The sequence below is a fragment of the Strongylocentrotus purpuratus genome, unplaced genomic scaffold (genome assembly GCF_000002235.5).
Source record: "Strongylocentrotus purpuratus isolate Spur 01 unplaced genomic scaffold, Spur_5.0 spur5_scaffold_20, whole genome shotgun sequence".
NCBI lineage: Eukaryota > Metazoa > Echinodermata > Echinoidea > Camarodonta > Strongylocentrotidae > Strongylocentrotus > Strongylocentrotus purpuratus.
Window position 1 is genome coordinate 22,197,109 of NW_022145606.1, and position 23,817 is coordinate 22,220,925.

General features: G+C 36.0%; 1 protein-coding gene across 1 annotated transcript; it reads right to left on the reverse strand.

The window, feature by feature from the left end:
• Window positions 1-4,040: 4,040 nt before the first annotated feature.
• LOC105442275 lies at window positions 4,041-23,096 on the reverse strand. Its single transcript, XM_030993757.1, has 4 exons — window positions 23,037-23,096; window positions 22,174-22,697; window positions 20,575-20,671; window positions 4,041-4,259 (listed from the first exon to the last, which is right to left on the reverse strand). Exons 2-4 carry the CDS (start codon window positions 22,653-22,655, stop codon window positions 4,041-4,043), a joined length of 798 nt encoding a protein of 265 aa, XP_030849617.1. The 5' UTR covers window positions 22,656-22,697; window positions 23,037-23,096.
• Window positions 23,097-23,817: the final 721 nt, after the last annotated feature.

Consider the following 23,817-nt stretch of genomic DNA (forward strand, 5'->3'; position numbering starts at 1 on the left):
AACCGTGTATAAGCATATGGACTTTTACAAAACAAATCGTTACAAATTCATTTTTGTTTAAACGAAAATCACATCCACCCCGACGTACGTTGACACTAGCTCTTTCATTGGAACCCTCATGTCCCATTGACTTTTGAAAGTTCACCCACCGTAATTTGATCAAAATAGGTCGCAAGTTCGCCATTGCATATATAACGCATGTGTAACAAGTCGAACTTTGGACGCAATTTACCACGCGATTGTAAGATTATAGGTCAAGCACACAAAGGATAACAACCATGAATTATCATAGATCAGTTCTGCTTGGTTCATTATGTCCACTTCAACCAACCCCCCACCGAAATTTTTCCATTTAGTATAGGCAAAATTTTTGCCGAGGTAAGCAAAAACATGAATATTCATGACACACCATGGACTATTCGATTATTTACAGAGGGGTGCAATTGTGCACCATATCAAACTGCCCTACTTTCAGTCAAGTATTTCATTGTATTATGTAGTTTGGTAAGTTTATTTTACTAAATGTTTAATTATCAGATATCAATGATAGTTTAAAGATATGGAAAAGGTTCTTGTATTTTATATTTAGCAAAGCAATCTCACTTACAAAATCCCTATCAAGTGTCGTCTGCTCCGCCGATTGCCGTCTGCTATACGTTCAAGGCACATATTTATCTGTGGACTGTGATGTACACAGTTTACTCGTTATTGTAGATTTATGATTAGCCATCTGACATGTATTGGTCTTTAAGTGTTGACACACATACAATTACCACACACATGAGCACTGTCACTTCCCCTCCTCAACACACCATTTTCGCACACCCGGTTCACACATCATACCGAATGGCATATACACCCTGCAACATAGTGGAACATTCTAGCTTGGTAGTGACGGCGAACTAGCTACGTTTGTGCTGGCGAAAATGAGACAACCGGAGCAATATGGGGGGGGGGGCATTATGCCCCCCCCTTATGGCATTATGGCATTATGGCCCCCCTTAAGATCTCGGCCTTGAAACGGCCGATCTCCGCGAAAATGTGCACGCATGTCAAGTGACGTGTATAGAATACTATGATGACTTCAATTTTTTGAAAAATTCACTCATTTGCATATTTATGGTAATTTATGCAAAAAAGGTCTGACACAAATCACAACTCTACCCATAAATCATATATTATTCATATTTGAGCATTCCTTTTCAATACATATATTCATTATACCATTTTGGAATAATAATACGACAACATATTTGGAAGAGCCAACTTATTGTTTTTATAATTCCTTATGTATTTCATTGTTTTTTAACTTTTCAACTATTTTGACTCCCAAAACAACCACCTAAACTTTTAACAAGACCTAATTACCAATCTATTTTTTAGGAAAATGACATTTTTATATGTTGTGTACACAAATTACGAAAATGAGCGATTTTCGGGCTGACATGCAAAGATGAAAGGTCACGTGACCTTGTAATTGTAGGTCCGATCAGAAAAAAATTGTTTTAAAAGATGCGCAAGACTCGAAATAAAAAAAGTGAGCGAGCGGCGGGGCACCGTCCATATCCGTTCCCGAACAATCAACAAAAATCGTGGAGGGGGGTGGGGGCATAATGGCTCCCTGGCCTTATTAGGGTTAACAAATAGGGCCTCCTTCCTACATTATCAAAAAATGACAAACTCGTTTAGTGACTAGAGTAATTTTGAAAAATATTACAATAATCCCTCTTACACGTCAACATGGTCAATCTTACCATGTCGTTCATAGCAAAGATCTTCTGTATGCACTATATTTAGTTGACTTACCCTCCCCATACATGTCAAGAAAATAATTGCCCACGAGTATGCCAAAGGACGACTGAATTCGCTGATTGTTTGCTTGGTGTGTTTGGAACAGCAAACATAACAAATTTCTCGTATAAACTACGCACGCGACCACCTATATATTCTCCTCTCTGCTGTCCGTAAATGTCATTTTTATTTAAACTCAATAGTAGAACTGTACTAGTAATTCTTCAAAATATTGTTCTTATTTATCATAACATAATTCGATTAATTTAGTACATATACAATTATCAAATGACGATCGAAAGAAAACAAATTCAGTAATATTATGGAACAAATTATAACCCCTTCCCTAACTACCCAAACCATAACAAAACACCACTCAACACATGCAAAAACATAAACACACACACACGCACCCTCCACAGCAATGCATTCCCCTTCACGCACACTTTATGCACAGCAATATGAGGTTTACAACATGCTTAAAAAGATAAAAAGTAACAAAGCAGGATTGAAAGAAGATGTTCCACCTCGTATCATTCGTGAATTTGCATATGAATTAAGTCAACCTGTAGCAGATATCTTAAATGTATCTTTTCATCAGGGCATAGTTTTTTATCGGGGACGTAGGAATCTAATGTGACCATTTCAAGTGTCAACAAGTAAAGAGTTGAAATACGGATCCCTGTGTCTTGCAACATTTACATGATATTATGTATACTTTCTCTAGTTCTGGTATACTTTTACTAAATGTAGAACGCCACCAAACAAAATGTTTATGTAAAATGCAGGTTTTCCCAGTCTATTTAACATCAGCTTAACGGTTAAATTCCTTCTTAGGTTCGAGTATACCATACCATAGCTAAATGCATGAGTGTAGTTTGTATTTACGTGTCAGGGTTGTCACCTAGTTCATGAATTACATTGTGTTTCATATATATCTGAAATCTTGTTAAAGGTTTGTGTGTGTGTGTGTGTGTGTGTGCGCGTGTGTGTGTGTGTGTGTTCTTTTGCATGTGTTAGGTCGGGTCTTGTATTGGTTTGGGTAATAAGGGAAGGGGTTATAATTTGTTTTATAATATAACTTATTTTTTTATTTTTGATCGTCATTTGTGAATTGTACATGTAGTAACTTAATGAAATTATGTCACTATGATAAAAAAGAATAATATTTAGAGGAATTATTAGTACTGTTCTAATATTGAATTCCAATAAAAATGAAAAATACGGAAAGGAACAAGTAGAATGTATGGGTGGGTGCGTGTGCTGTTTATACGGGAAGTTAGTTATATTTGCTGTCCCCAAACACACCAAGCAAACAATCAGCGAGTTCAGTCTTCCTTTGGCATTCTGATGGGCAATTCTTTTCTTGACTTGTATGGGGAGGGTTAATCAACTAAATATTATGCTTAAAGTAGATCATTGCTATGAAGGACATGGTAAGATTAACCATGTTGACATGTAAGAGGGATCATTTTAATATTCTTTAAAATTAGTATAGCCTCTAAACGATTATGTCATTATTTGATCATGTAGGAAGGGGGGTATGTGTGTTAAGTTAAATACAGCATCATCACCCTACATTTGACGGCAAGGTACCTTGATCACTGCCTAATTAATGTTTTTTCTCCAATTTAAAAACATTGTGTTATGAAACTGATGTTGTGTTTAGTGTCTTATTTTTCTTCTTTTTCTTAGTTTAAATCATGTAAACGGTATAGGTTGACTCGTGGACCCTGGATTTCTTCAGACAAAGAGAGAAAGAGGGAGAGAGACAACAAAGTGACTTTGCCTGGAAACCACACAAATCAATGTTCGATCCCCGTTTGTAGTCATAGCATGATATACGGACTGGAACCCTTTTTTATCATGTCACAGTATCGTAGGTGAATAAGATATTACATACGGCTGGGTGGTACGGGTATCAGGAGAAGGAAAAACACACATGAAAGGAAATTTCTGACAGGAAACGTACCTTGATTGAACTCATTTGTAATGATGTTCGCGCTGGTAGATTCTACACCAAAAGAAAAATCATTCTGCAATCTATTATTGTAACCGGAGGAGCGTGGGTGATTAGAAGCTCAAAAACATATTTGTCGAATAGAATCTTTAGAGTAAAATTACAATGGAAAAATATTTGAAGTGTAAGCATGTCCATATTTGGTTAATACTTCGTTCCGCTTTGATACAAGCATCCCTCGCTAATATAACATACGAGTGAACCCAGATACTTGAACCTCAGAGGGAATTTAACCATTAAGCAAAGCACTCCAAACCAGGGTTTTGACCAGTTTTATTTTCAGACCGGTTGAGATGTTCCTGTCATTCCAAAGTACATGCAGGTCAACCATTCTCTTCTTTGCTATGGCTATTCTTATCTTTATGTCATTGGTACAGCTGGCATCGCTGTTCTTTGTGGATCCGAGGTATTTGAAGCTTTCCACATCCTTGACTGTTTCCCCGTCGATCTGGATGTTACAATCAGTATCTGAGGTTTTCCCAGCAATTAGGATTTAGTCTTTTTGACATTTAAATGCAAGTTGAGTTTCTTTCCGGCATCATTTACTGCATGAGTGAGACATTCGATTCCATCTTTAGAAGATTCGATAAGTGCTGTGTCGTCGGCATATCTGAGATTCGAGATGTTTTTGCCACCAAATTTAATGCCATAGTGCGCAACATCTGCTTCCCTCATCCCACTTTCTGTGTATGTGACAAAGAGGTATGGTGATAGGATACAGCCCTGTCTTGCACCTTTTCCTATCTCAAAACTGTATAAGTAATGGATATTGAAAACTTTTTTTAAAATTCAAAGTATGTTCTTGTTTGTGTTACACATTGGGAAGAATAAAACAAAACTACAGAAATAAAAAGTGTGTGTGTGTCCGTGTGTATGTGTGTTTCCTTGTGCATGTGGGCGTGTTTGTGTGGCAATGTGTATGCGAGATTGGAATTAATACTCTTTCTGGGCAGCCCACATGGGCGGGGAAGGTGTACGCATGCGCCGTGAACAATATGCTGGCAGGAACGGGTGAATGAAGACATGGGTTGAGTGTGTGCGTCGATGGAACAGAGAGAGAATGGGGGATGGGTATTAATTGTGAGTGAGTGGGTGAGAGAGAGAGAGAGGGAAAAAAGTTGGTGAGTTAGTTGAATTAGTAGATGTGAATAAGAGAAAGAAAATCAAATGAATGATCGAGCACGAGAGCAAAAAAATAAATCCATAGTTTTGCGAAAGAGTGGGTGAGTTGATTTGTTTAAACAATACAGTTTTGTATTGGGAACTACTTCTATCTTTACGGATGAGGTCCATGGGAACGCTTTACGGTCCCCCTTGGGTCACAGAGACAGAGCCCCTTGCCGGGAGTCTAGGCCGGGGGCAGGAACCCCCTAATGCACTCCAAGTTTTCGAATTCATTACCTTCAATATAGCGGTCTTGAGCGATAGAAACTGTAATCTATTCCATGATATTTGCACTGCCTCTATGATAATATCTTGTTGGAAATCATATCTGTCTATCACATGCACTTTCTCTCGCTTTCTTCCTCTCTCTCTCTCTCTATCTATCTGCGTGATTTTGTTTCGGAATCTGAGACAAAGTTACCCAATCGCTTTAATGCAGTGAGAAGCACTCACAATTATGAAACTATATACACAAAGTATACTGTTTCAGGAAGAGCTAAATACTGAAAGTCATGCTGACCAGTAAATAAAAATGACCTCTAGCTTGGAATAAGACCATGTGATATTTTCGTGGTTTTCTGGTGTCTGGTCGCATGTCTCTTCTTATCTGAATTATAATCGTAGCCTAATTTTTATAAAGCCTGGGACATAGTAAGAGGGCGCTCGACAACAATCCTTTCTAATGTTGTTGACTATAGGACAGTTTGGCCAACCCGGATCGAGCGCGACTAAATGTACCGTTTTGATGGGCTAGCTCATGTTGGTTGGTTGGTTGGTTCTTCGTTTAGATGGCGCTCTTCAATCTCAAAGATTATTTGCGCCAGTCAATTTCGTGTATAGCTTTGGCGTGGGATTCGGAAATCAAGCCCACGAGCGACTTTCCTTGGTGAAATGAAATTAATAGTGATATGGTTAAAAAAAAAAAAAAAAAAAAAAAAAAAAAATGCAATATTAAAATTGCATAAAATGCACATAAAAGGCGAGATGGGAGTTAGTTGCAATTGTTCATGGAAAAACCGCAAATACTTCATTTTATATATTATTACAGGATCGACATAAGTTAAGGGGATCCCTGATAGCTTTAAAAGCTATCTAAAACGATTAGTATCGTATATGTAACCCAATAATTCACGAGTAAAAATTGGGTTAGACATCAATAATTGTTTCAGATTGGGGTTGTTCAATTTAATCCTTTCTTTTAAGAGACATCTATCTTTGTCGTATTTTGTACAATAGAAAATAAAATGTTTAATTGTTTCATCTTCTTGACAAACTTCACAAAGACCAGTATCGTGTTGGTTAATTTGAAAAAGGTAATAATTTAAACTACAGTTACCTACTCTTAGTTGTTGTATCAAGCATTCTTCTCTGCGAGATAGGCCTTGTCTATGTATGGGCTTTGAAACGTCGCTATGCAAAGCATATAAAAATCTACCGTGTTCTGCATTGTCCCATTCTGCTTGCCATAATTTGTTATAATGGATCAAACGAGAGGCTGCCAATTCACTTCTTGTATTTGGTATAACTATGTCTATACACCTTTTCATGGCTCCTTTTTTGGCAGCCCGATCTACGATCTCATTGCCCCTAATATCGCAATGTGACGGAATCCATTCAAAAGCAACACAAACATCCTTAAACTGCAAAATATTAATTATGGATAAAATTTCATTTACAATAGCACATCTAATAAAGTATGAATCGATCATTTGTAAAGCTGACAAAGCGTCGCTAAAAATTACCACCGAAGAGGATTCAATAAATGTATTAATCCACTCTAGTGCCATTAGTATGGCCACTAGTTCTGCTCTCATAATACAGACATGGGATAATCTAAAAAATTTCACCACATTATAATGAGACACATAAAATGCGGCTCCTGTCTTTCCATCCTCGAGTTTAGAACCATCTGTATATATATGTAAAAACCCATTCCATGAATTTCCAATGCTATCTAGAGCAATCGATTTTATTTCAAATGGAGGCATTTCCTTTTTTTGCACTTTGCCATGGTGTTCGAAAGACACTTGTGGTCGTGCTAACCGCCATTCTGGGATTTTCGGCAATAAGTTGGTTTGCCCTTCCACCACTACTTCGTCTCTAAAGGATCGCAGTTTAAAAGGTCCTTCTCCTATCTTCCATTCTAAGTTATTTAAATCATAGTCATCACCCAATACTTCTTTTGTTGGGTGGTTTAAAGTACTAGACAGTAAATAAACTCGAAAGTTATCATTTAACAACCTTCTACGATATCTCAGAGGCAGCTCCCCGGTCAAAACTTGTAAAGCCTCCAAGGACACATTGTGTATTGTGCCTGTAATAATTTTTAAGGCTCTGTATTGGATAGAGTCAAGTTTTTTTGTTAAAGATATACAAGCAGAATCATACATTTCACTCCCATAGTCCAAAATGGATAGGATAAGTCCTTTATAAATCATCATCAAAATCTCATACTTACTTCCCCAGGGGGTGCCGGAGACACAACGTAGCAAGTTTATTCTTTTCTTACATTTATCAATGATAGAATCTATATGGACAGACCAAGTTAATTGGGAGTCAAACCTCACACCAAGGAACTTATACTGCTCGCATATAGGCAGATTATGTCCTTTTATTTGTAGAAGAATATCTTTCTTTTGTTTGTTGGTAAAGACTAATACTGCAGATTTGGTAGGGGAAACGTTTAACTTCCACGTCCAACACCATATCTCAAGCTCATGCAGGGCCTCTTGTAATTTCCTGCGGGCCAGCTCTAAATCCTTATTTGAACACCAGATTGCAATGTCATCAGCATAGCAAGATAATTTAACATCACTTACATTTATCTTGAGATCATTTAACATTAAAGTAAATAATAAAGGACTTAATGAACTTCCTTGCGGGATTCCATTTTCTAACGTGTAGTGGCGAGACATATAGTTATTTATCCTCACATTAGAAATCCTACTCAATAGAAATGCTTTTATAAAAAGTAACATTTTTCCACCAATGCCTAAGATAGATAATTTTCTTAGTAGACCTGTTTTCCATAGCGAATCATATGCTTTTTCTAAATCAAGAAAGACCGCTACGGTATATTTTTTACTTTTCAAGGATATATGTATGTCCGTCTCCAATCTCACTAAGTGATCTTTGACATTCCTATATTTGCGGAAGCCAGATTGAATAGGATTTAATAGTCTGTTTTTTTCTAGAAACCACGTCAGGCGATTTTTTATCATTTTTTCCATAATTTTAGAGAATGTTGATATCAACGAAATCGGCCTATAAGAGGTCACTTGAGTCGGATCTTTTCCGGATTTCAAGATTGGTATTTGAATAACCTCATACCACTGATGTGGAAAAAGTGAGATTTTCCAAATGTCATTATACAAGTTTAATAAATACACGAGTGCCTTGTTCGGCAAATTCTTAATCATAATTAAATAAATATCATCCTTACCGGATGAGGAGTTTTTCATCTCCTTTAAAACATTCCCCATTTCACTCATGTTAAAGTCATCATTGATACAATCATCATCATTTGTTGAAGAATTATTGTACAAGATATTTTCGTTTTCATTTTTAGTTACGGAAAGTGATTCATCAACCGATTTAAAATAGGTTGCCATTGCATTTGCTTTTTCCTCAGATTCTTTCAAGATATTTCCGTCTACAAATAGATTGTGAAAGATGTGCTTGTTCATTGTACTGTCCCGCATTCTTTTAACCTGTTCCCAGACTTTCCCAATGTCTGTAAATCTATTCATTCTACGGCAGTACTCTAACCAATAATCATATTGAGCTCTCCTGATTACCTTCTGAGCGACAGCTTTCTTCTTTAAGTATTTCTTAACATCATTTAGATCATAATACCTTCTTAACCTGTTTTTAAGACGATTTCTCTCTTGCACCGCCTTCTTGCAGGCATTGTTCCACCAGGGATTTACTTTTCTTCTCTTGGCAATCTGCACACGCGGAATGCACTTGTTCGACGTTTCCTTGATCACCTTAACAATCACATTGTATCTGCCTTGAATGTTTAGTTCTGCACCAAGATTTTCATATCCTTCTTTTCTCAATGCCTCTTTAATTTCTTCTCTATACTCTTCCCAATTAACCTTTCTAAAAGACCATCTCTGTCCATTATTCTCACCCCCTGGTCTATTGTACACATGTTTAAAATTTAAGCAAACCAGATTATGATCACTGCCAAAATTATTGGATAGTACTTTCCACTCTGTATTACGTGCTAATTCTTTCGATACTAAGGACAAATCCAGATTTGAGTATGTACCATAATATGGGTCTAACCTTGTAGGAGATCCATCATTTAATAAAACCAAATCATTATTTTCTATAAAAGACTCCACAGTTCTACCGTTTGTGTCTAATTTGTTGCTCCCCCATAGAGGATTGTGACTATTAAAGTCGCCTAGAATCAAATACTTCCCCGGCACATTTCTTATCATGTTATTTAGATCTATCAGTTCAATCTTTTTACACGGATTATAATAGTTGAAGATTGAGATAACTCCGTTTTTACAAAAAATATCAACTTTTTGGTATTCGGCGTTCCTGGGTGTATCCATCGCCTGAAAAGTGATGTCGTTTTTTAAATACATCACCAAACCACCTCTTCTGCCGTCCGGCCTGTTTTTACAAACACAAACGTAATTGGGTATAGACAAAACATTAAAATCGGTAAACCAAGTTTCTTGGATGCACATTATATCTGGGTGAATACCTAACAAATTGTTATCAATAAGGGAAGATAAAAAGTTTGCGCCATGCGCCGTCAAGCCTTGTGCGTTCCATTGTACAATCAATAGGTCTGATATGGACTTATTAGTCATATGAGGCGACTTTTTACCATTTCCATGGTAATGTCTACCTTCAAAATTTCTTTGCCTGCTCTAACTACCGCTTCCAAGAAATTATCATCATTACTGGACTGAGGCAACTGTCGTACCACAAACAGAATAAACATAATCAAATCAATAGATGTCATATTTACTGGAGTTTGGGTTGCAGTTTCCTTCTTTGTTTTTCGTACTGGAATTGGGATCTGGGAATGAGATCTGGGTATTGCCCTGTCCCTTTCTTTCTCGTACTGTGTGTGGGGTATGGGCCTGAGGGTTCGGATTGGCTCTCTGAGGATTCGGATTGGCTCTCTGAGGATTATTTGGCCTTGATTCTGTGTTATGTTTTTTGGCAGGTTTGTTTAGATTTGCACTACCCATGTCTTTCTGATTATCCATGTCAGTAACGGCATTTTCATGTATCTGTGCACGATGGGCCTTGGCCGCTTGGGCATAAGTGAGGTTTTCCTGTAATTTTATTTTTTGAATTTGCTTCGCCTCTGCATAAAATTTACAACCTTGGTAAGCTGCAGAGTGGTTTTCACCACATCTGAGGCATTTAGGGTTCTCCTTATTAGGGCAATCTTCGAACTCATGTTCTCCCCCGCATCTAACACATCGGATATTGCCTTTACAAGTTTGCCTAATGTGTCCGAATAACTGACATTTATGGCATCGCGGCACAGGAGGGATATAGTCATCCACTTGCTTTACCTCATACAGAAAATGTATGGACTCGGGTAAGTTTTTACCCTTGAAAGTGAGGAGAACGGAAGGGGTTGCTACCATTTCTCCTTTGATCTTCTTCATAAATCTTTTAGCGTTCACTACATTCTGTTCTTTCAAAACTTCCTCTATTTCCTCGTTACTGATTTGGGGATCAATCTTGTGAATAACTCCTTTAGTGGTTGATTGGCTCCCATCGTATCGTGTAACTTTCACATTAATGCCCGCCAACTGGGTTAATTCCAACAGTTTGGGTATTTGGTTTTCGCTCTCACATCTCACAATCAACATGTTTCTTTCTTTTACCATATCTTTTACTCTGCCTACAAGATCATGAATTTGTTTTACAACCTTCACGGGGTTGGCTCTGCACACATTCTTATTCTCCAATCCAACAATAACTACTTTACCCTCAGAATGAGTTGGTGTCGAGCGGGAGAATTTGGGTATTTTGTTATTCTTTTCATGTAACACTCCATCACTATTGCTTCTAACCCTTGGCCTCTTTTTCGATTTTTTGCGTACTGCCGTTTTCCATGAACAATCTGCAATGTCACTATCTTCCAGGACCGTAGTACCGTCAGAAGATATACCTTCACCTAAATCATGTACATCGTCCCGGTATTTCTCAGCAACGGCCGTCATATAATTCTCTTCCCCCGAAGATAAAGAGGAGAGAGAAATCGACGCCATTCAATTTTCAAACGCGCATAATTAAGATTAGTAGGATAAGTGAAAATTCTTACCTTTCAAGGCTGTGTTAATTAAGTTGTTAATCTTACGTGAATGGAGGGATGAAAATGAGTGCAATAAATCACCACAGGATCGCCACTTAGGGTCACCTCCTAGACCTTTGCCTTGACTACAGTGACGAACGAGTTAAAACGTGAAGATGTGATCCAACAACGAGATTGCTACGGCGAAAGCTCGTATAGTCCGATGGGCTGGACACGGTACAGGATTGACTCAGCTGCCGTCGAGTTCAGAGGGGTGCGGCTGGTTCGAAATTCCCGCCAAAATTCTATATAATACACGCCAATTAGGAGCTTTTAGAGAAAGCGACCGTCTCCGTTGATGTCTCCGTCTCCGTGGTGTATTACTAAATCAGGCACAAGGTGGCGCTATAACAACTCGCCCCTTCTTACTGAATGAGTCATCAATTGTTTGGACATCTGTGAAGAAATTCAGGTTTGCTTTTACTACAATTTCGGGAATCAAGTACCAAATAGATCACTTGCCAAATACAGATTCATAATATGTTGTTTATATATCTTACTGTACAGATGCCATACATGTACGTTTTTACTGTCGTAGATTTGAAACAAAGTAAATTTTCATCATTTCCTATATATCTTTATGTCTGTGTTAATATGTATATAATTCCCCATTTTTTAAACATTCATATGCATTTGTATTTATAACATTGTTTTTTTATTCAACCACTACTGACAAAGGACCATTTGTTTACAGCCTTACATTTGTTGTTTCTTTATTTTTGTTTGGTTTGTGTTTGTACACCTCATACAAATCAACTTCACATAACTTTTGCATCATTCAATGACAAATATTTGTACTGTATGTGTTAATAACATACGAAGCATTCCTTTTTATCTTAAGGGAAATCCCCATACATTTGTTTCACTCAAATGTTAGTTTGTAATGCATGGTTTATGTCGTACACCCAATTATCAGTATAACAATCGTGGATATTTCAAACCTATGTAGTCTTGATTTATGGCATGCATGGCCCCATGTAATGACATCGATGGTGGGTCATAATTATCTCCATACAATGTATTGATATTATGCACTATGGTTTGTTTGTTTTGAGAAATATGTATCAGAACAATCGGCCTTTCATACCTCACTTGTTACTGTGCCAGGCAAACTTCTTGCAAGGTTTCAAGTCATAAAGAACATGTTTATACTAGATATGTAAAGGCCTATTTGAAATTATGCTTTTTAAAAAGGTCTAGAGTACAAATTGTCAAAGGCCTCCATCAGATATGACGTGGCAAAACCTCGATCTTTGTTATCTTCATGATGAAGTTAAGTGGAACACGCTTCACTTTTTTTGGTATTATAACACAAGGCTCAGTGAATAAGCATATGAACTCCGTTTGACATTCCAGTGTCAGGTCGTTTTCCATTTTTTTGTCAGGCTGGTTTCCATTTTGGTGCCAGGGTCGTTTTCAAGTAGGTGTTTGTAAGATAGCCCACAAGCTTTACGTGGTACAGAATGGTATGCAATATCTCAACCAAGGCTAAATATGTGAACCCCCAAATCACACAATGCATACAGGAAGAGAGGTCAGACTACACATGCATACACACACACACACACACACAAGCACGAATAAAGACTTAAAAAAAAGGACATGGAAACAATCTGATAAGTTATAGTCCCATCCCATATTAAAGTACCATGGGGAACGTGGTATTAATTACCATGGTATTTCCATATTTCCAAATGCTAATTGCAAGGTACCCATTGATCTTGTAAAAAGTGAATGTAAAACCATGATACAATCACGGTACTCACGTTACCATACGAGGGGGTATCGTTCGGCATGCACCTTGGCTGTAGGGTATAATCATGGCTCTTTTTTCACTGCTTTAGTAGACGAATATTTTAGTAACGTGTGTTGATGAGACTAATCGTGGTACTGATGACATTTAAGAGGTCATTTTTTTAAAGTTGTATGAGGGACCGCATCGTTTATGACTTGAATCCACTCTATTTATAGCGGAATCCACGCCAAAGCAAACATTTGAATTACATCCCTTTAGAATGGGTTGCACTATTATGATCGTGGATTTTCATTTTAATACGAAGTTGTGCTTAACTTGAATACCAAAAGAGATTATGTTTTATTGCATTCTTTGACATGGCATATTTCCTTTTATGAAAGTGGTGAATGTTTCAGATTAAATTCAATGTTAACTCCTTTAGATTAGAGAGTAAATTTGCCTGCTATGTCTTGTTATAATGGACATTAGTACCGCGACGGGTTTCGAACAGCGAACCACGTGATCCACCGTCCGGTGACATATCAACTAGACCACGACACTTTTATTCATTTATCGTATACCAAGTAGCGAGTAACAGCTTCACTGAATATTACCCATTCCATTAGGAGATGTTATCATTGATAAAGCAGTAAGCATTTAAGCGAGAGTTAATGGTAGATTTAGCTTCAAAAGAAGAATCCTCTCAGTCTACAAAATAGTTCAGTTTCAACATTTAGCAGGGGAACAAACAAACACCACCTGCTACCTACTATGGTAAAACGATAGTACTTTATGCTGTTGTCCTGTCTTCTCTTTCGGTTGTTTCCCTCAATCAAAGGAAGTGATTATTATCATGGCACTTTGAGGTGTAGACTGCTTTCCTGTTCTGCATTGCCCTTTCATAAAATATATAGTGTACACGTTTCCCTTTCTTCTTTATGTAGCAGCATTGTTCAGTACCAAATGTCAAGACTTACTGCGATAACCGTGATATTCTATGGTTGATGTCTCTCAAGTTTACTTCGTTTTGCAATCAATTCTTATATCAGCCCTTGAGAAAAATTATCCTTATGTAAACCAATAGGCTATCCCTTTTCCAGATTTCTTAGTAGCAGTTTTTCCTTTTACAAAGGGAGAACATGATTGACAAAATAAGGAGCCTACTTAATTAATTGAATTAAAAATAGAATGTCTAGTCACTATCAGACATACAGGAGTGAAAATATATCTCCATTTCTACGATAGTTTATGGAACCCCCCTCTCTCTCATACACACACACACACGCATCCATACGTGAATTATTCCAAGTGTGAATAGAAACATCTAAAAAGTTAGTTATATCCCTAATTTAGCACAAAGTTATCTTGATAAAACAATGGAATCTTTGCTCTCTATATATCTTTTTTTCTAACTATAATCTAAGTTGGACCCCTTTTTTTCTCTATTCTAATTGCTCATCATTCTCATCTAGCTCCATTCTCCATTCGTATCTCTCTCTCTCTTTTTTCCCTGTCACCCTTCTTTGCATATGTGTAAGTAAAATTGTTTTGGGAACTTTTAGCATCACAAGCTTCGCTTCTATGATGGGTCCTCATCTTGAAACAACCAATATTTTTTTATTTTTTATTTTTTTAATTTTTCATCATATTGTGTGATAGTTATTAAGATGTTATAATAATTGACATTTATAATTTTGTTTTCAATTGTATTTTGTTTTCACATATTGTGATACAATTGTTTGAGATATGTGGAATAAATAAACAAACTTGAACTTGAGTTTAAGTGGCGAATACTTGAATTCTTTATTCCTTAATACCCACTATGACTGCTAAAGTTACATGGAAGAACCATGATAAAACAATTGTACTAACGTTTTCGTTTTTAAAGGTATTGGTCAGTACAACGGTTGAATTGTGACCACGGTGCATGTTTCCTATATAGCTCAGGACCATGGTCTTATGGTAAACTCTTTTCTCATGTTTTTCTTCTAAGTAGAAGTATGTTTTAGTATGTCTTGATGAGAATAACTGTGTTATCAATTATATAAAGGGTCACTTTGTATGAGACAAATGCGGGACCGCATCGTTTTGTACTTGAATCGTTTTGTACTTGAACTTGAGGCCACCATCCATCTCCAGCCTAACCGCTCACGATGATGGTCTCCTGCGTTCTAAATTACCTCTCTAATTTATTGAAAAATATTTACTACCTATCTTATTTGTATGTTTCGTACAAGTTTATCGTATGATATAATTGTACATGCTTTTCTATTTAATTACTTTTGTAAACATTTTATTCATTGTATTTGTTATTGTTCAAATTTTGTACTTTGAATTTGAATTTGTATTTTTTGAACGCAGAAATAAAATCTATCAAACAAACAATCCACTTCATTTATAGCGAAACCCACTCAAAAGCAAACATTTGAACTACATTTCTTGAGAATGGCTCCATTATTTTGATGTTTTTTGTTGTTGTTATCTTTGGTGTATTTTTTATGAAAGTGGAGTAGAATATCAATCCAATGTAATGTTCACTCCTTTAGATTAGAAAGTAAATTTGCCTACATGAATTGTAATACTCTCTCTTACCCCTAGTGTAAACATCAGCTATATATCCATGAAACAAGATCAATTATCATTCGTTCTTGTTTGTAAATGCATTCGTATCTCTAACCAATTGAAAACAAACACAACATTGAGTGAGAAACAAGACGTTTAATGATTAGCGGGTATTTTTAGTTTAATAAAATATACAGACATATAAACGTATTTAAAATACAGTTATTCAAAACCGATACATAATTAATAACATCGAATGTATGCCTAAAATCTTCAGTAGTGTATTTAATAAAAATAGTGTTATATTGTCGTCGCAATCAACAATATAGTTATCATAATTATATAAATTACATATATATACTGTTCATCATATTGTTTGAACTGTTCATTAAACTGTTTATTATACTGTCTGTTTTTAACCTGAAGAAGGAAGATGCCTTCCAGAAACATGTGTACTGGTCAAACTTGAATCACAAACAATTGAATATTATAAGCATGAAACTTGCAATTATAATGTACATTCAATATCAATGATATAAAATGTAAATAAATGTGCGTTAATATACACATATATTATATATATAGTTAACAACCACGTTTCCAATGTACATCAACGAGTTAACACGTATAGGTGAATTGTTAATATTTCTATTTGTTAACTACTGGCAGTAAGTTACATAATTTATAGAATTATTAAGTTAATACCATGATAATCCGAACTGTAATACATGACTAATGACAAAATAAGGCAAAAATACGTCATTTCCATATGAAGGGTATCCTCATTGGCAAAGACTAAACGAAAGTAAACAAAGCAACTGAAATATTGCACTAATATACTTAATCTCTCTATGTTAATGAAACATTTCATTACTACCACTGCTATATTTTGTTGTATTTCATCCATTTCGTTCTTCTTCTTCTCCTTCTTCTTCTTATCATTATAATTACAATTAGTTTTATTCTTTTTCTTCATCTGCTTCTACTGCAACTCCTACAAATGCTACTTCCAATATTACCAACGTTTCTGTGATGGTACTATAATAATCATGATAAATGATAATGTCATAAGTCTGGTTTTGAAAGTCATTCCACTCGATTTCTACTTTTCTTTCCATGAGCAAACTGTTAAGGTAGGATACGTTCCATCATAAATTTTACAATAGGGAGACACAACAAATTGCTTTGCTTGGTATTCTTATTGATCTTACGTCTCCAATTTTTGTAATTTTAGCAGTCTCATATTTTCTAATGCAATTTGTCGTTGAAAATGATGTAACAAGTTCGAATAAATCGGGCCTAAACAAATCGGCTTATTTCTAAAACCATATTTGACCACAGTTAACATTATTTCATTTTAAATGTTTCATTTAGTTTAATCGTTCGTTTTGTTATTTGTTCCTTACTTTTTATATATTTTTACACAGCCGGTGAAATGAGAGTTGTTCTCGAAAATTCCTACTGTTTATATCACACATATTCATTACCTCAATAGACATTCCCCCAAAAGTTTTCCTTAAATGTAGTTTTCTTACAGTTGTTCATCATCAATGAATTATAATTCATATTTCGTTCCACAATCCTATCTTTATGGTGAATACATTATTGAATATCAGTATTGTTCCTATAACTTTTCGTGCAAAAAGAATTTTGAATTTGAAGGGACGGAGTTACTAATAAAAAACCTCGTAAAAAGGATTGCACATTGATGAATTCAAACTTTAAACAAAGTATTTTTTAATCTGAATTTCTTGGATTGTGAGTCACAAGTTTAGTTCAAGGGTGGAGTTATTTTACATGATGTGCTTTTACGTTAAAAAGCATTTAGCTCATTACGTATAAATTCTATGACAAGAAATCCCAGGAGGAATCTTAATATGCATTACAAATAACATAAGATGTAAGACAAAACTGTTGCACAGACTTGAATATGAAATTTTTATATTCTTTTTTATTCTGAGGCTCAAATAACAATGTTAATTCTTGCGAAACACATTCAGATCCTTACAAGAAAGTATAATACTATTGTCTGGGGTTCACGATTGTGTAGATATGACCAAAATTACAATAACGTATGTACAAATTTAAACATTTTCATGAATCATTTTATTTTGTGATAAAGCATTTATTATTGCATGCGTAGCCAAAGTCATTGCTCAATCGAAAGACAGTTGAGGAAAGTGAATCAACTTTCATCCCGGACCAAATGTGTACCCATATACCAAATTTTTGGCAAAAGTAATAACAATTTCCAGAAATCGCTCACAAATCATTTTTGCCGGCAACGCTCCGGCACCACCCCTAGAGTTCTATCGTTTGATTGTTAAAACCCCATTTATACATATTTCCCGCATTAATTAAAATGTGCACGCAAATTACATGGTTATTGAGCTTCACAATCATACCAGATTTCTTGTGCGGAATAGCTATCATGGTTTGAAGAAGAAAAAACATCACTTCAGCGCTTCAAGAGGAAAGAATTTAACAGCACCAAAACGTTTATAGGGTTACTTCATAATACATGACCCTTGTTAGTTTGAATGTATATTTGGTAAATTTGAATCCTCATTTAAAAAAAAAGCATAATGTAAACCATTGACTGTCGTAAAATAAATTACAATTCTTAATCTATATATACTTGCATGATGCAAGTAAATGCAATAGTATGCGCTAGTTCAGCCACTTGGGCGTTTATCTTTATGTTTATACAAATTGAATCTTATGATTGTCTATCAAATTGACCGATGCTTTCATGAATTTGAAATCCTGTAATAATTATCGAACAATTCCAATATTGAGTAGGGAATATCAGCGTAATTCAATATATACAACACACTATTCCTGGTTCGTTTATTTGTTAAATACGAGTGTAAAATAATCTGATCTGCATCAATCAGGGTATTTAACATTATCGAACAAAGTGATAACAACGAAAGCAGACATAATATAACTTTTTATATTGGCCTCATTGGAGACAGTATAAGCGGAAACTAACAAGGGAACAAGGGCGCGTTAATTCTAGCGATTTACTCCGGTAAGGGCAAGATAATAGAATGCCTGTTTACTTTGCTATTTAACAAAACATGTGTCCGTAACAATCACCTCCTTAAACATGGTGACGTAAATCCACTTAACGAATGTAAAGAATAATGTATGAGGTCCTTCAACGAGCATAGTGATATTGTCAGACATAAGGCATGGTACATGTCAGCTTGACCAGTAGTGCGTAGTCATCACTGGAACTCAACCAATGTGAGAAATGCTGTATGATTTTTCATCCTGCAATTGATCATCCTAAAGAAGAAAACAAATGATATCATAATAAGATCAACATACAACGTAGGCATCACACTCATAATCCACAATACTACCATTCTGAAAAGAAAGAAGCAATACTGACGGGGAAAAAAAATCAACAGATTAGCGAATAATTTTTTTCAAATTCCTAATTTTATTAGGATAACTGGTAATGAACGTAGATCTATGTTTTATCATATGCTTAAAAGGGAAACACATGTCCTCACACCCATACTATGGTTTGTGTTTTGGCACAGATAGTGACATCATTGGGGGACTCACACCGCTCTTACTAGATAGATGAAATGCAAATTAACAAAGGCATCGAATAGGGGTAGATAGTGGAAGTTCTTCTTCTCGTTCTTCTTCATCTTATCCATCTCCTCCTTTGTTATATTCTTGTTTTCTTTCTCTCCCTCGCTTTCGCTCTCTCTCTCTATCTCTCTCTCTCTCATTTGTGTGTACCCCCTCTCTCTCTATCATTTTTCGTTTTCACCATACAATATGTGACGGCACGCATTTGCCCAAAGGCCTCAAATAGGAACGCCACTGCTTTACCTAACGAATACTAACAATTAAAAAAAGTTTAGGACTTCACAAATATCCCTTCGCATTGCGATTGATTAAATCTTATTATTAGATGTAACCATTAATCCTGATAGCAAATAGGGGGTGGGGCAAGAAATCAAAATGTCATGGAAAAGGGGGCTTCTACAATGGTTAACATTTTAGCGAAAAGAATCCAATTTTTTAAACATTGATAAAAATACATGTACCTGTACATTCTATTAGGTATGATTTTCTCTTTACGTGGTCCGAGATCCTGCTTCATACTTTGCAGTTTTGCGTGTGGTGTTCTGAACATTTATTTGCGATTGAGCGAATTGAAGATTTCGTATTAAAGTCGTATTGCGACCGATTATATCTTATTATTAGATGAAATCATTACTCCTGGTGGAGTCTTAAGCACAATATCATAATAAAAGAGTGGATAAAATCATTTATATATTACACTTATCAAAGTTTGGGGAAAATTCCAATTAAAAATTGCTCTTAGTCGTTTTGAATAGAGGCACATGTAAGGGAGGCTATGATAAATCTATTGTTTTTGGAAGATGTGGAGTGATAAGAAAAGCTTGACATAGAACGTATGGTAGTTAATCCTTTTTTTTATGAATGACATTTGATTATGGAAACGCAGTGGTCTTGAGTTTGAAAAAATCCTTGTTAACACATTTATATTCTTGAACAAAGGGCAATTTATCTTCTTGGCAGTCCATGAAGTTAAATAATGGCATGGGATCTAAAGAAAGATAAATGGGAGAAAGATGGAAGGAGCTTTATTAGTAGTTTAGTAGAATATGCCATGGTAGTTTAAAGGAGCAAACATTTACATGTAAAAAGGCGCACTTCCTTTATTCAAATGACTTATATAGTGAAGGACCTTTGATAGCATTCAACATGAGCGCGGTTATATTTCTAAAAGAATGACAGAGTTCGTTCTTAAATTTGGGACATTCTGCCACCTGCCTTTTACACGGCTCCACTGCCTTTAGTGGTTGAAATTAGAGTACCTGTTATGTTCAAAATTTCCAAAAGTTTTCGGGTGTTTGCCATGCAAACACCCCAAAAAACACCCGGTGCAAATGAGGCAATACTTACATCATAAACCAACACAGATAGGTCACCGGGTGACGTTTGAAGATCCTTGAGATGAAATTCCAGTAGGCCGCCCTCTGTAGTTCTACAGCTTTCTAGCCTGTGTCCAGAAAACAGAATAATGGAGGTAATGTGCGTTGGGTGTTAATATATAATCAAATTGGACATAGCTATCTTAAAGAAATTGTCTCTCAGTCATTGGCATTAAGATATGGAAACAGGGAAAAATGTGTCATCGGCGGAATGTAAGGTGTGACAAAAGGTGTTATATTACGAGTCTGATACACGTTAAATTTAGCTATTTGAATAACTTTAGGAAAGCCAAGGCAGTTGACATGTAAACTAAGGGTATCTCTAATGCTATCGCTAGCAGGCCGGCTAGTGACGGCGCTAACTTCATGGACCCTAGCCGCGGCATAAGTTGGACCGGTTCAGCTCTTCAAAGAAGTTTGACAGAAAAGTATAAAAAGCCTAGGGTGGATGTTGAATCTAGATCAGGGCTTGACTAGGCTGTCTTACTAATGTTCAGTGTCAGTTGGTAAAGCCCCCCCCCCCTAAAAAATTAAAAAAAAAAAAAAATATGTGAGCATCATTCCTCACATACATTCTATTCCCAAAACATTTAGTGTATAATTTTCATTCGGTGCGATTTGTATACGCAAATTGCATAGGCAAATTTAGCTGCAATTAAGTTGCTCGTCTCGACCTATTTGACTTTCCAACATGACGTCATCGGGTCTAAGAATGTTGTCTTATATGTCGTCTATTATCTACGCCAAACTACCTTACGTTTAGAATAAGGCCTACAAAAAAATGTTGTAATGCCCTTAGGTGCCAAAATATGGGTCGGTCGATCGGAAATATTATTATTCTTTGTTTTTACTCCCTCATTTTTAATGCTTTGATACATTTTTGTTTTAAAGCTGACCGTAGATTTCACGATTTGGGATCGGTCGCAAAGGGCAATACAACATGTTTATTGTTTAGGCCTAAGACTAAGGCAACTTTCTATAAGATAAAGTCTAGTTCTGGTCATGCGATTGCATTGTGAAAGAAAAGGTGTGGAATCGATCAGAAAAGGTTGATCATCTAGCATATAAGTATTGGTGTGTGCTGCAAGGTTCTGGAATCATCAGAGTGATAATAAATTTTGCCCAGTCTTGGTAAAGTAACAAATACTGTACACAGACAGATTAATATGGGACTACACGAATAGTGTCGGGCCTACTTGCCTTGATTTTCTTATCTGGCTATGCTCATTACTCAGCCATTATACATTTTTACAAAAATTGTTCGGCAAATGACATTTGTAATCTTGGACATTCAGTGTAGGTTTCGTTTGATTCTGTGACAGTTCATTTTCTTTTTTTTTACCAGAACTCAAAAGTTTTTCTTTAACCTAGACTAATTCTTAAACATTTTCTTAGACCTTTACAAATTTCTTAGACCTTTAATGAATACGGGCCGTGGAGGCTTAACCAACGTCTAAACCGGTTCATCCCTTCATGCGTTCGTATCAGTATGCTTTACCACTGTAGACTAACTAAACATAATCATCTAATAGGATTTTAGTATATAAAAAAGGGTTCAGCAAAAACCTACACAACATGACGCATCGACTTCACAAGCCTGCAACACTCGATTAGGTAAACCAAGTCTTCCTCGCATGTGCCCCTTACTCTGTACAGATCTAGCCGATGCAGGTTCTTGAATTTATATTTTATCAGAAGACCCAGTCCTTTCATCGTCTCACTTGATACTCTCTTCTTCTCTAATGGGAGTGATGACGGTGTTGTAAGTTTGATGTGCGTGAGCTGCTGTTCTCCGGTATGACGTCGACAAAGACCAGCCGTGATCCGAGGTATGTCTCTCTCCGCATCATCGGTAGTGATATCTATCACTCTCAAGCCAGGGAGCGATGAGAGCACACCTTCATAACTTTGTGACGTCACTTTCTCGGCCGATAACTTTAGGACGGATGGAAGCTCAGGAGGTAATGGAGGGAAACTGAGAGAGGAGTCCGAGATGTTGAGATGGTTCAGTGAAGTGAAGGATCTGAGACAGGACCACAATTTTACGGTCATCTTGGTAGATAGCTGGCAGTCCTTGATTCTCCAGATTTCAGTCTATGGTGACATACAGACAGAAAAAAAGTCGTCATTGTTACAACATACAAAATCAAAATTGTTAAACATGGAGTAAAAACTACAAGTAAAAATAAATTTCTTAGAAGAACGGTGATGATTGTTTGGAGAGAAAAGGAGAATAAAGAAAAATCCATACAAACTTCCTCTAAAATATTTAAACTCACCTGACATATCGATCGTCACTCGCTTAGGACTAGAATGATTTTCCTACCTTAATCAAGTTCTTAAGTACAATTTCCTATCAAAATCGTTAAACCAATATAATTTCTTTACGAAACAAATGATACGTATGGGCATGAACAAGAAGGGCATACTTACATGCAATGCATCTTCATCGGAGTTTAGTAACCAAGAAAACCTATGTCATTTCAAAAAGAGACGAAGAAGTATGGATAACATGTTTCCACTTTAATCATTTGTGTATAACAAATTACGAACAACATGTAGAAAAATAAAGACAAATCTAGTTTTATTCACCATATTATATATGGCTCATCGTACGTGTGACCTAAACTTACCTTACTTGCTACAGCCAGCATTGTATGATACCAATATTATTCAGTAAATAGTTTGAAATATTTCGATCTGACAAAATATAATTGGGAAGCCACTTATTATATCCACTTACAGAGAGCGGTCCCCAGGATTGTTTTTGTTTAAATAATAATTACACTTGACATATGAGCTACATAACTTATTATTTTTCACAAATCAACCAATTTGTATCTATAGGCCAAGAGCATTAGGTCAAAATAGGCTTAAACCTGGACATTTTCCATAACAAGCTGATTTTTTCAGGATAGGTCCAGGAATATGTCTAGAATAACATACTAAAAGTCCTCATAAATCCTCCTTGAGCGTTTTCCACAATCCAAGATGGCGTCCAAGAAGGCCGCCATTTCGTGAATTTCTTATAACTTTGCAACTAGATAACCCAAATACAATATTTAAATGTCTAAATATATGTTTTTTAGCATCAGGAACTCAATAAAATACTTGTTGATAAATTTTGAAACACACAAGTAGCTATAAACTACTTTAGCTCTTCCCGAAATCCAAAATGGCGCCTAAAATCACAGCCCTTTTCTGAATTTCTTGT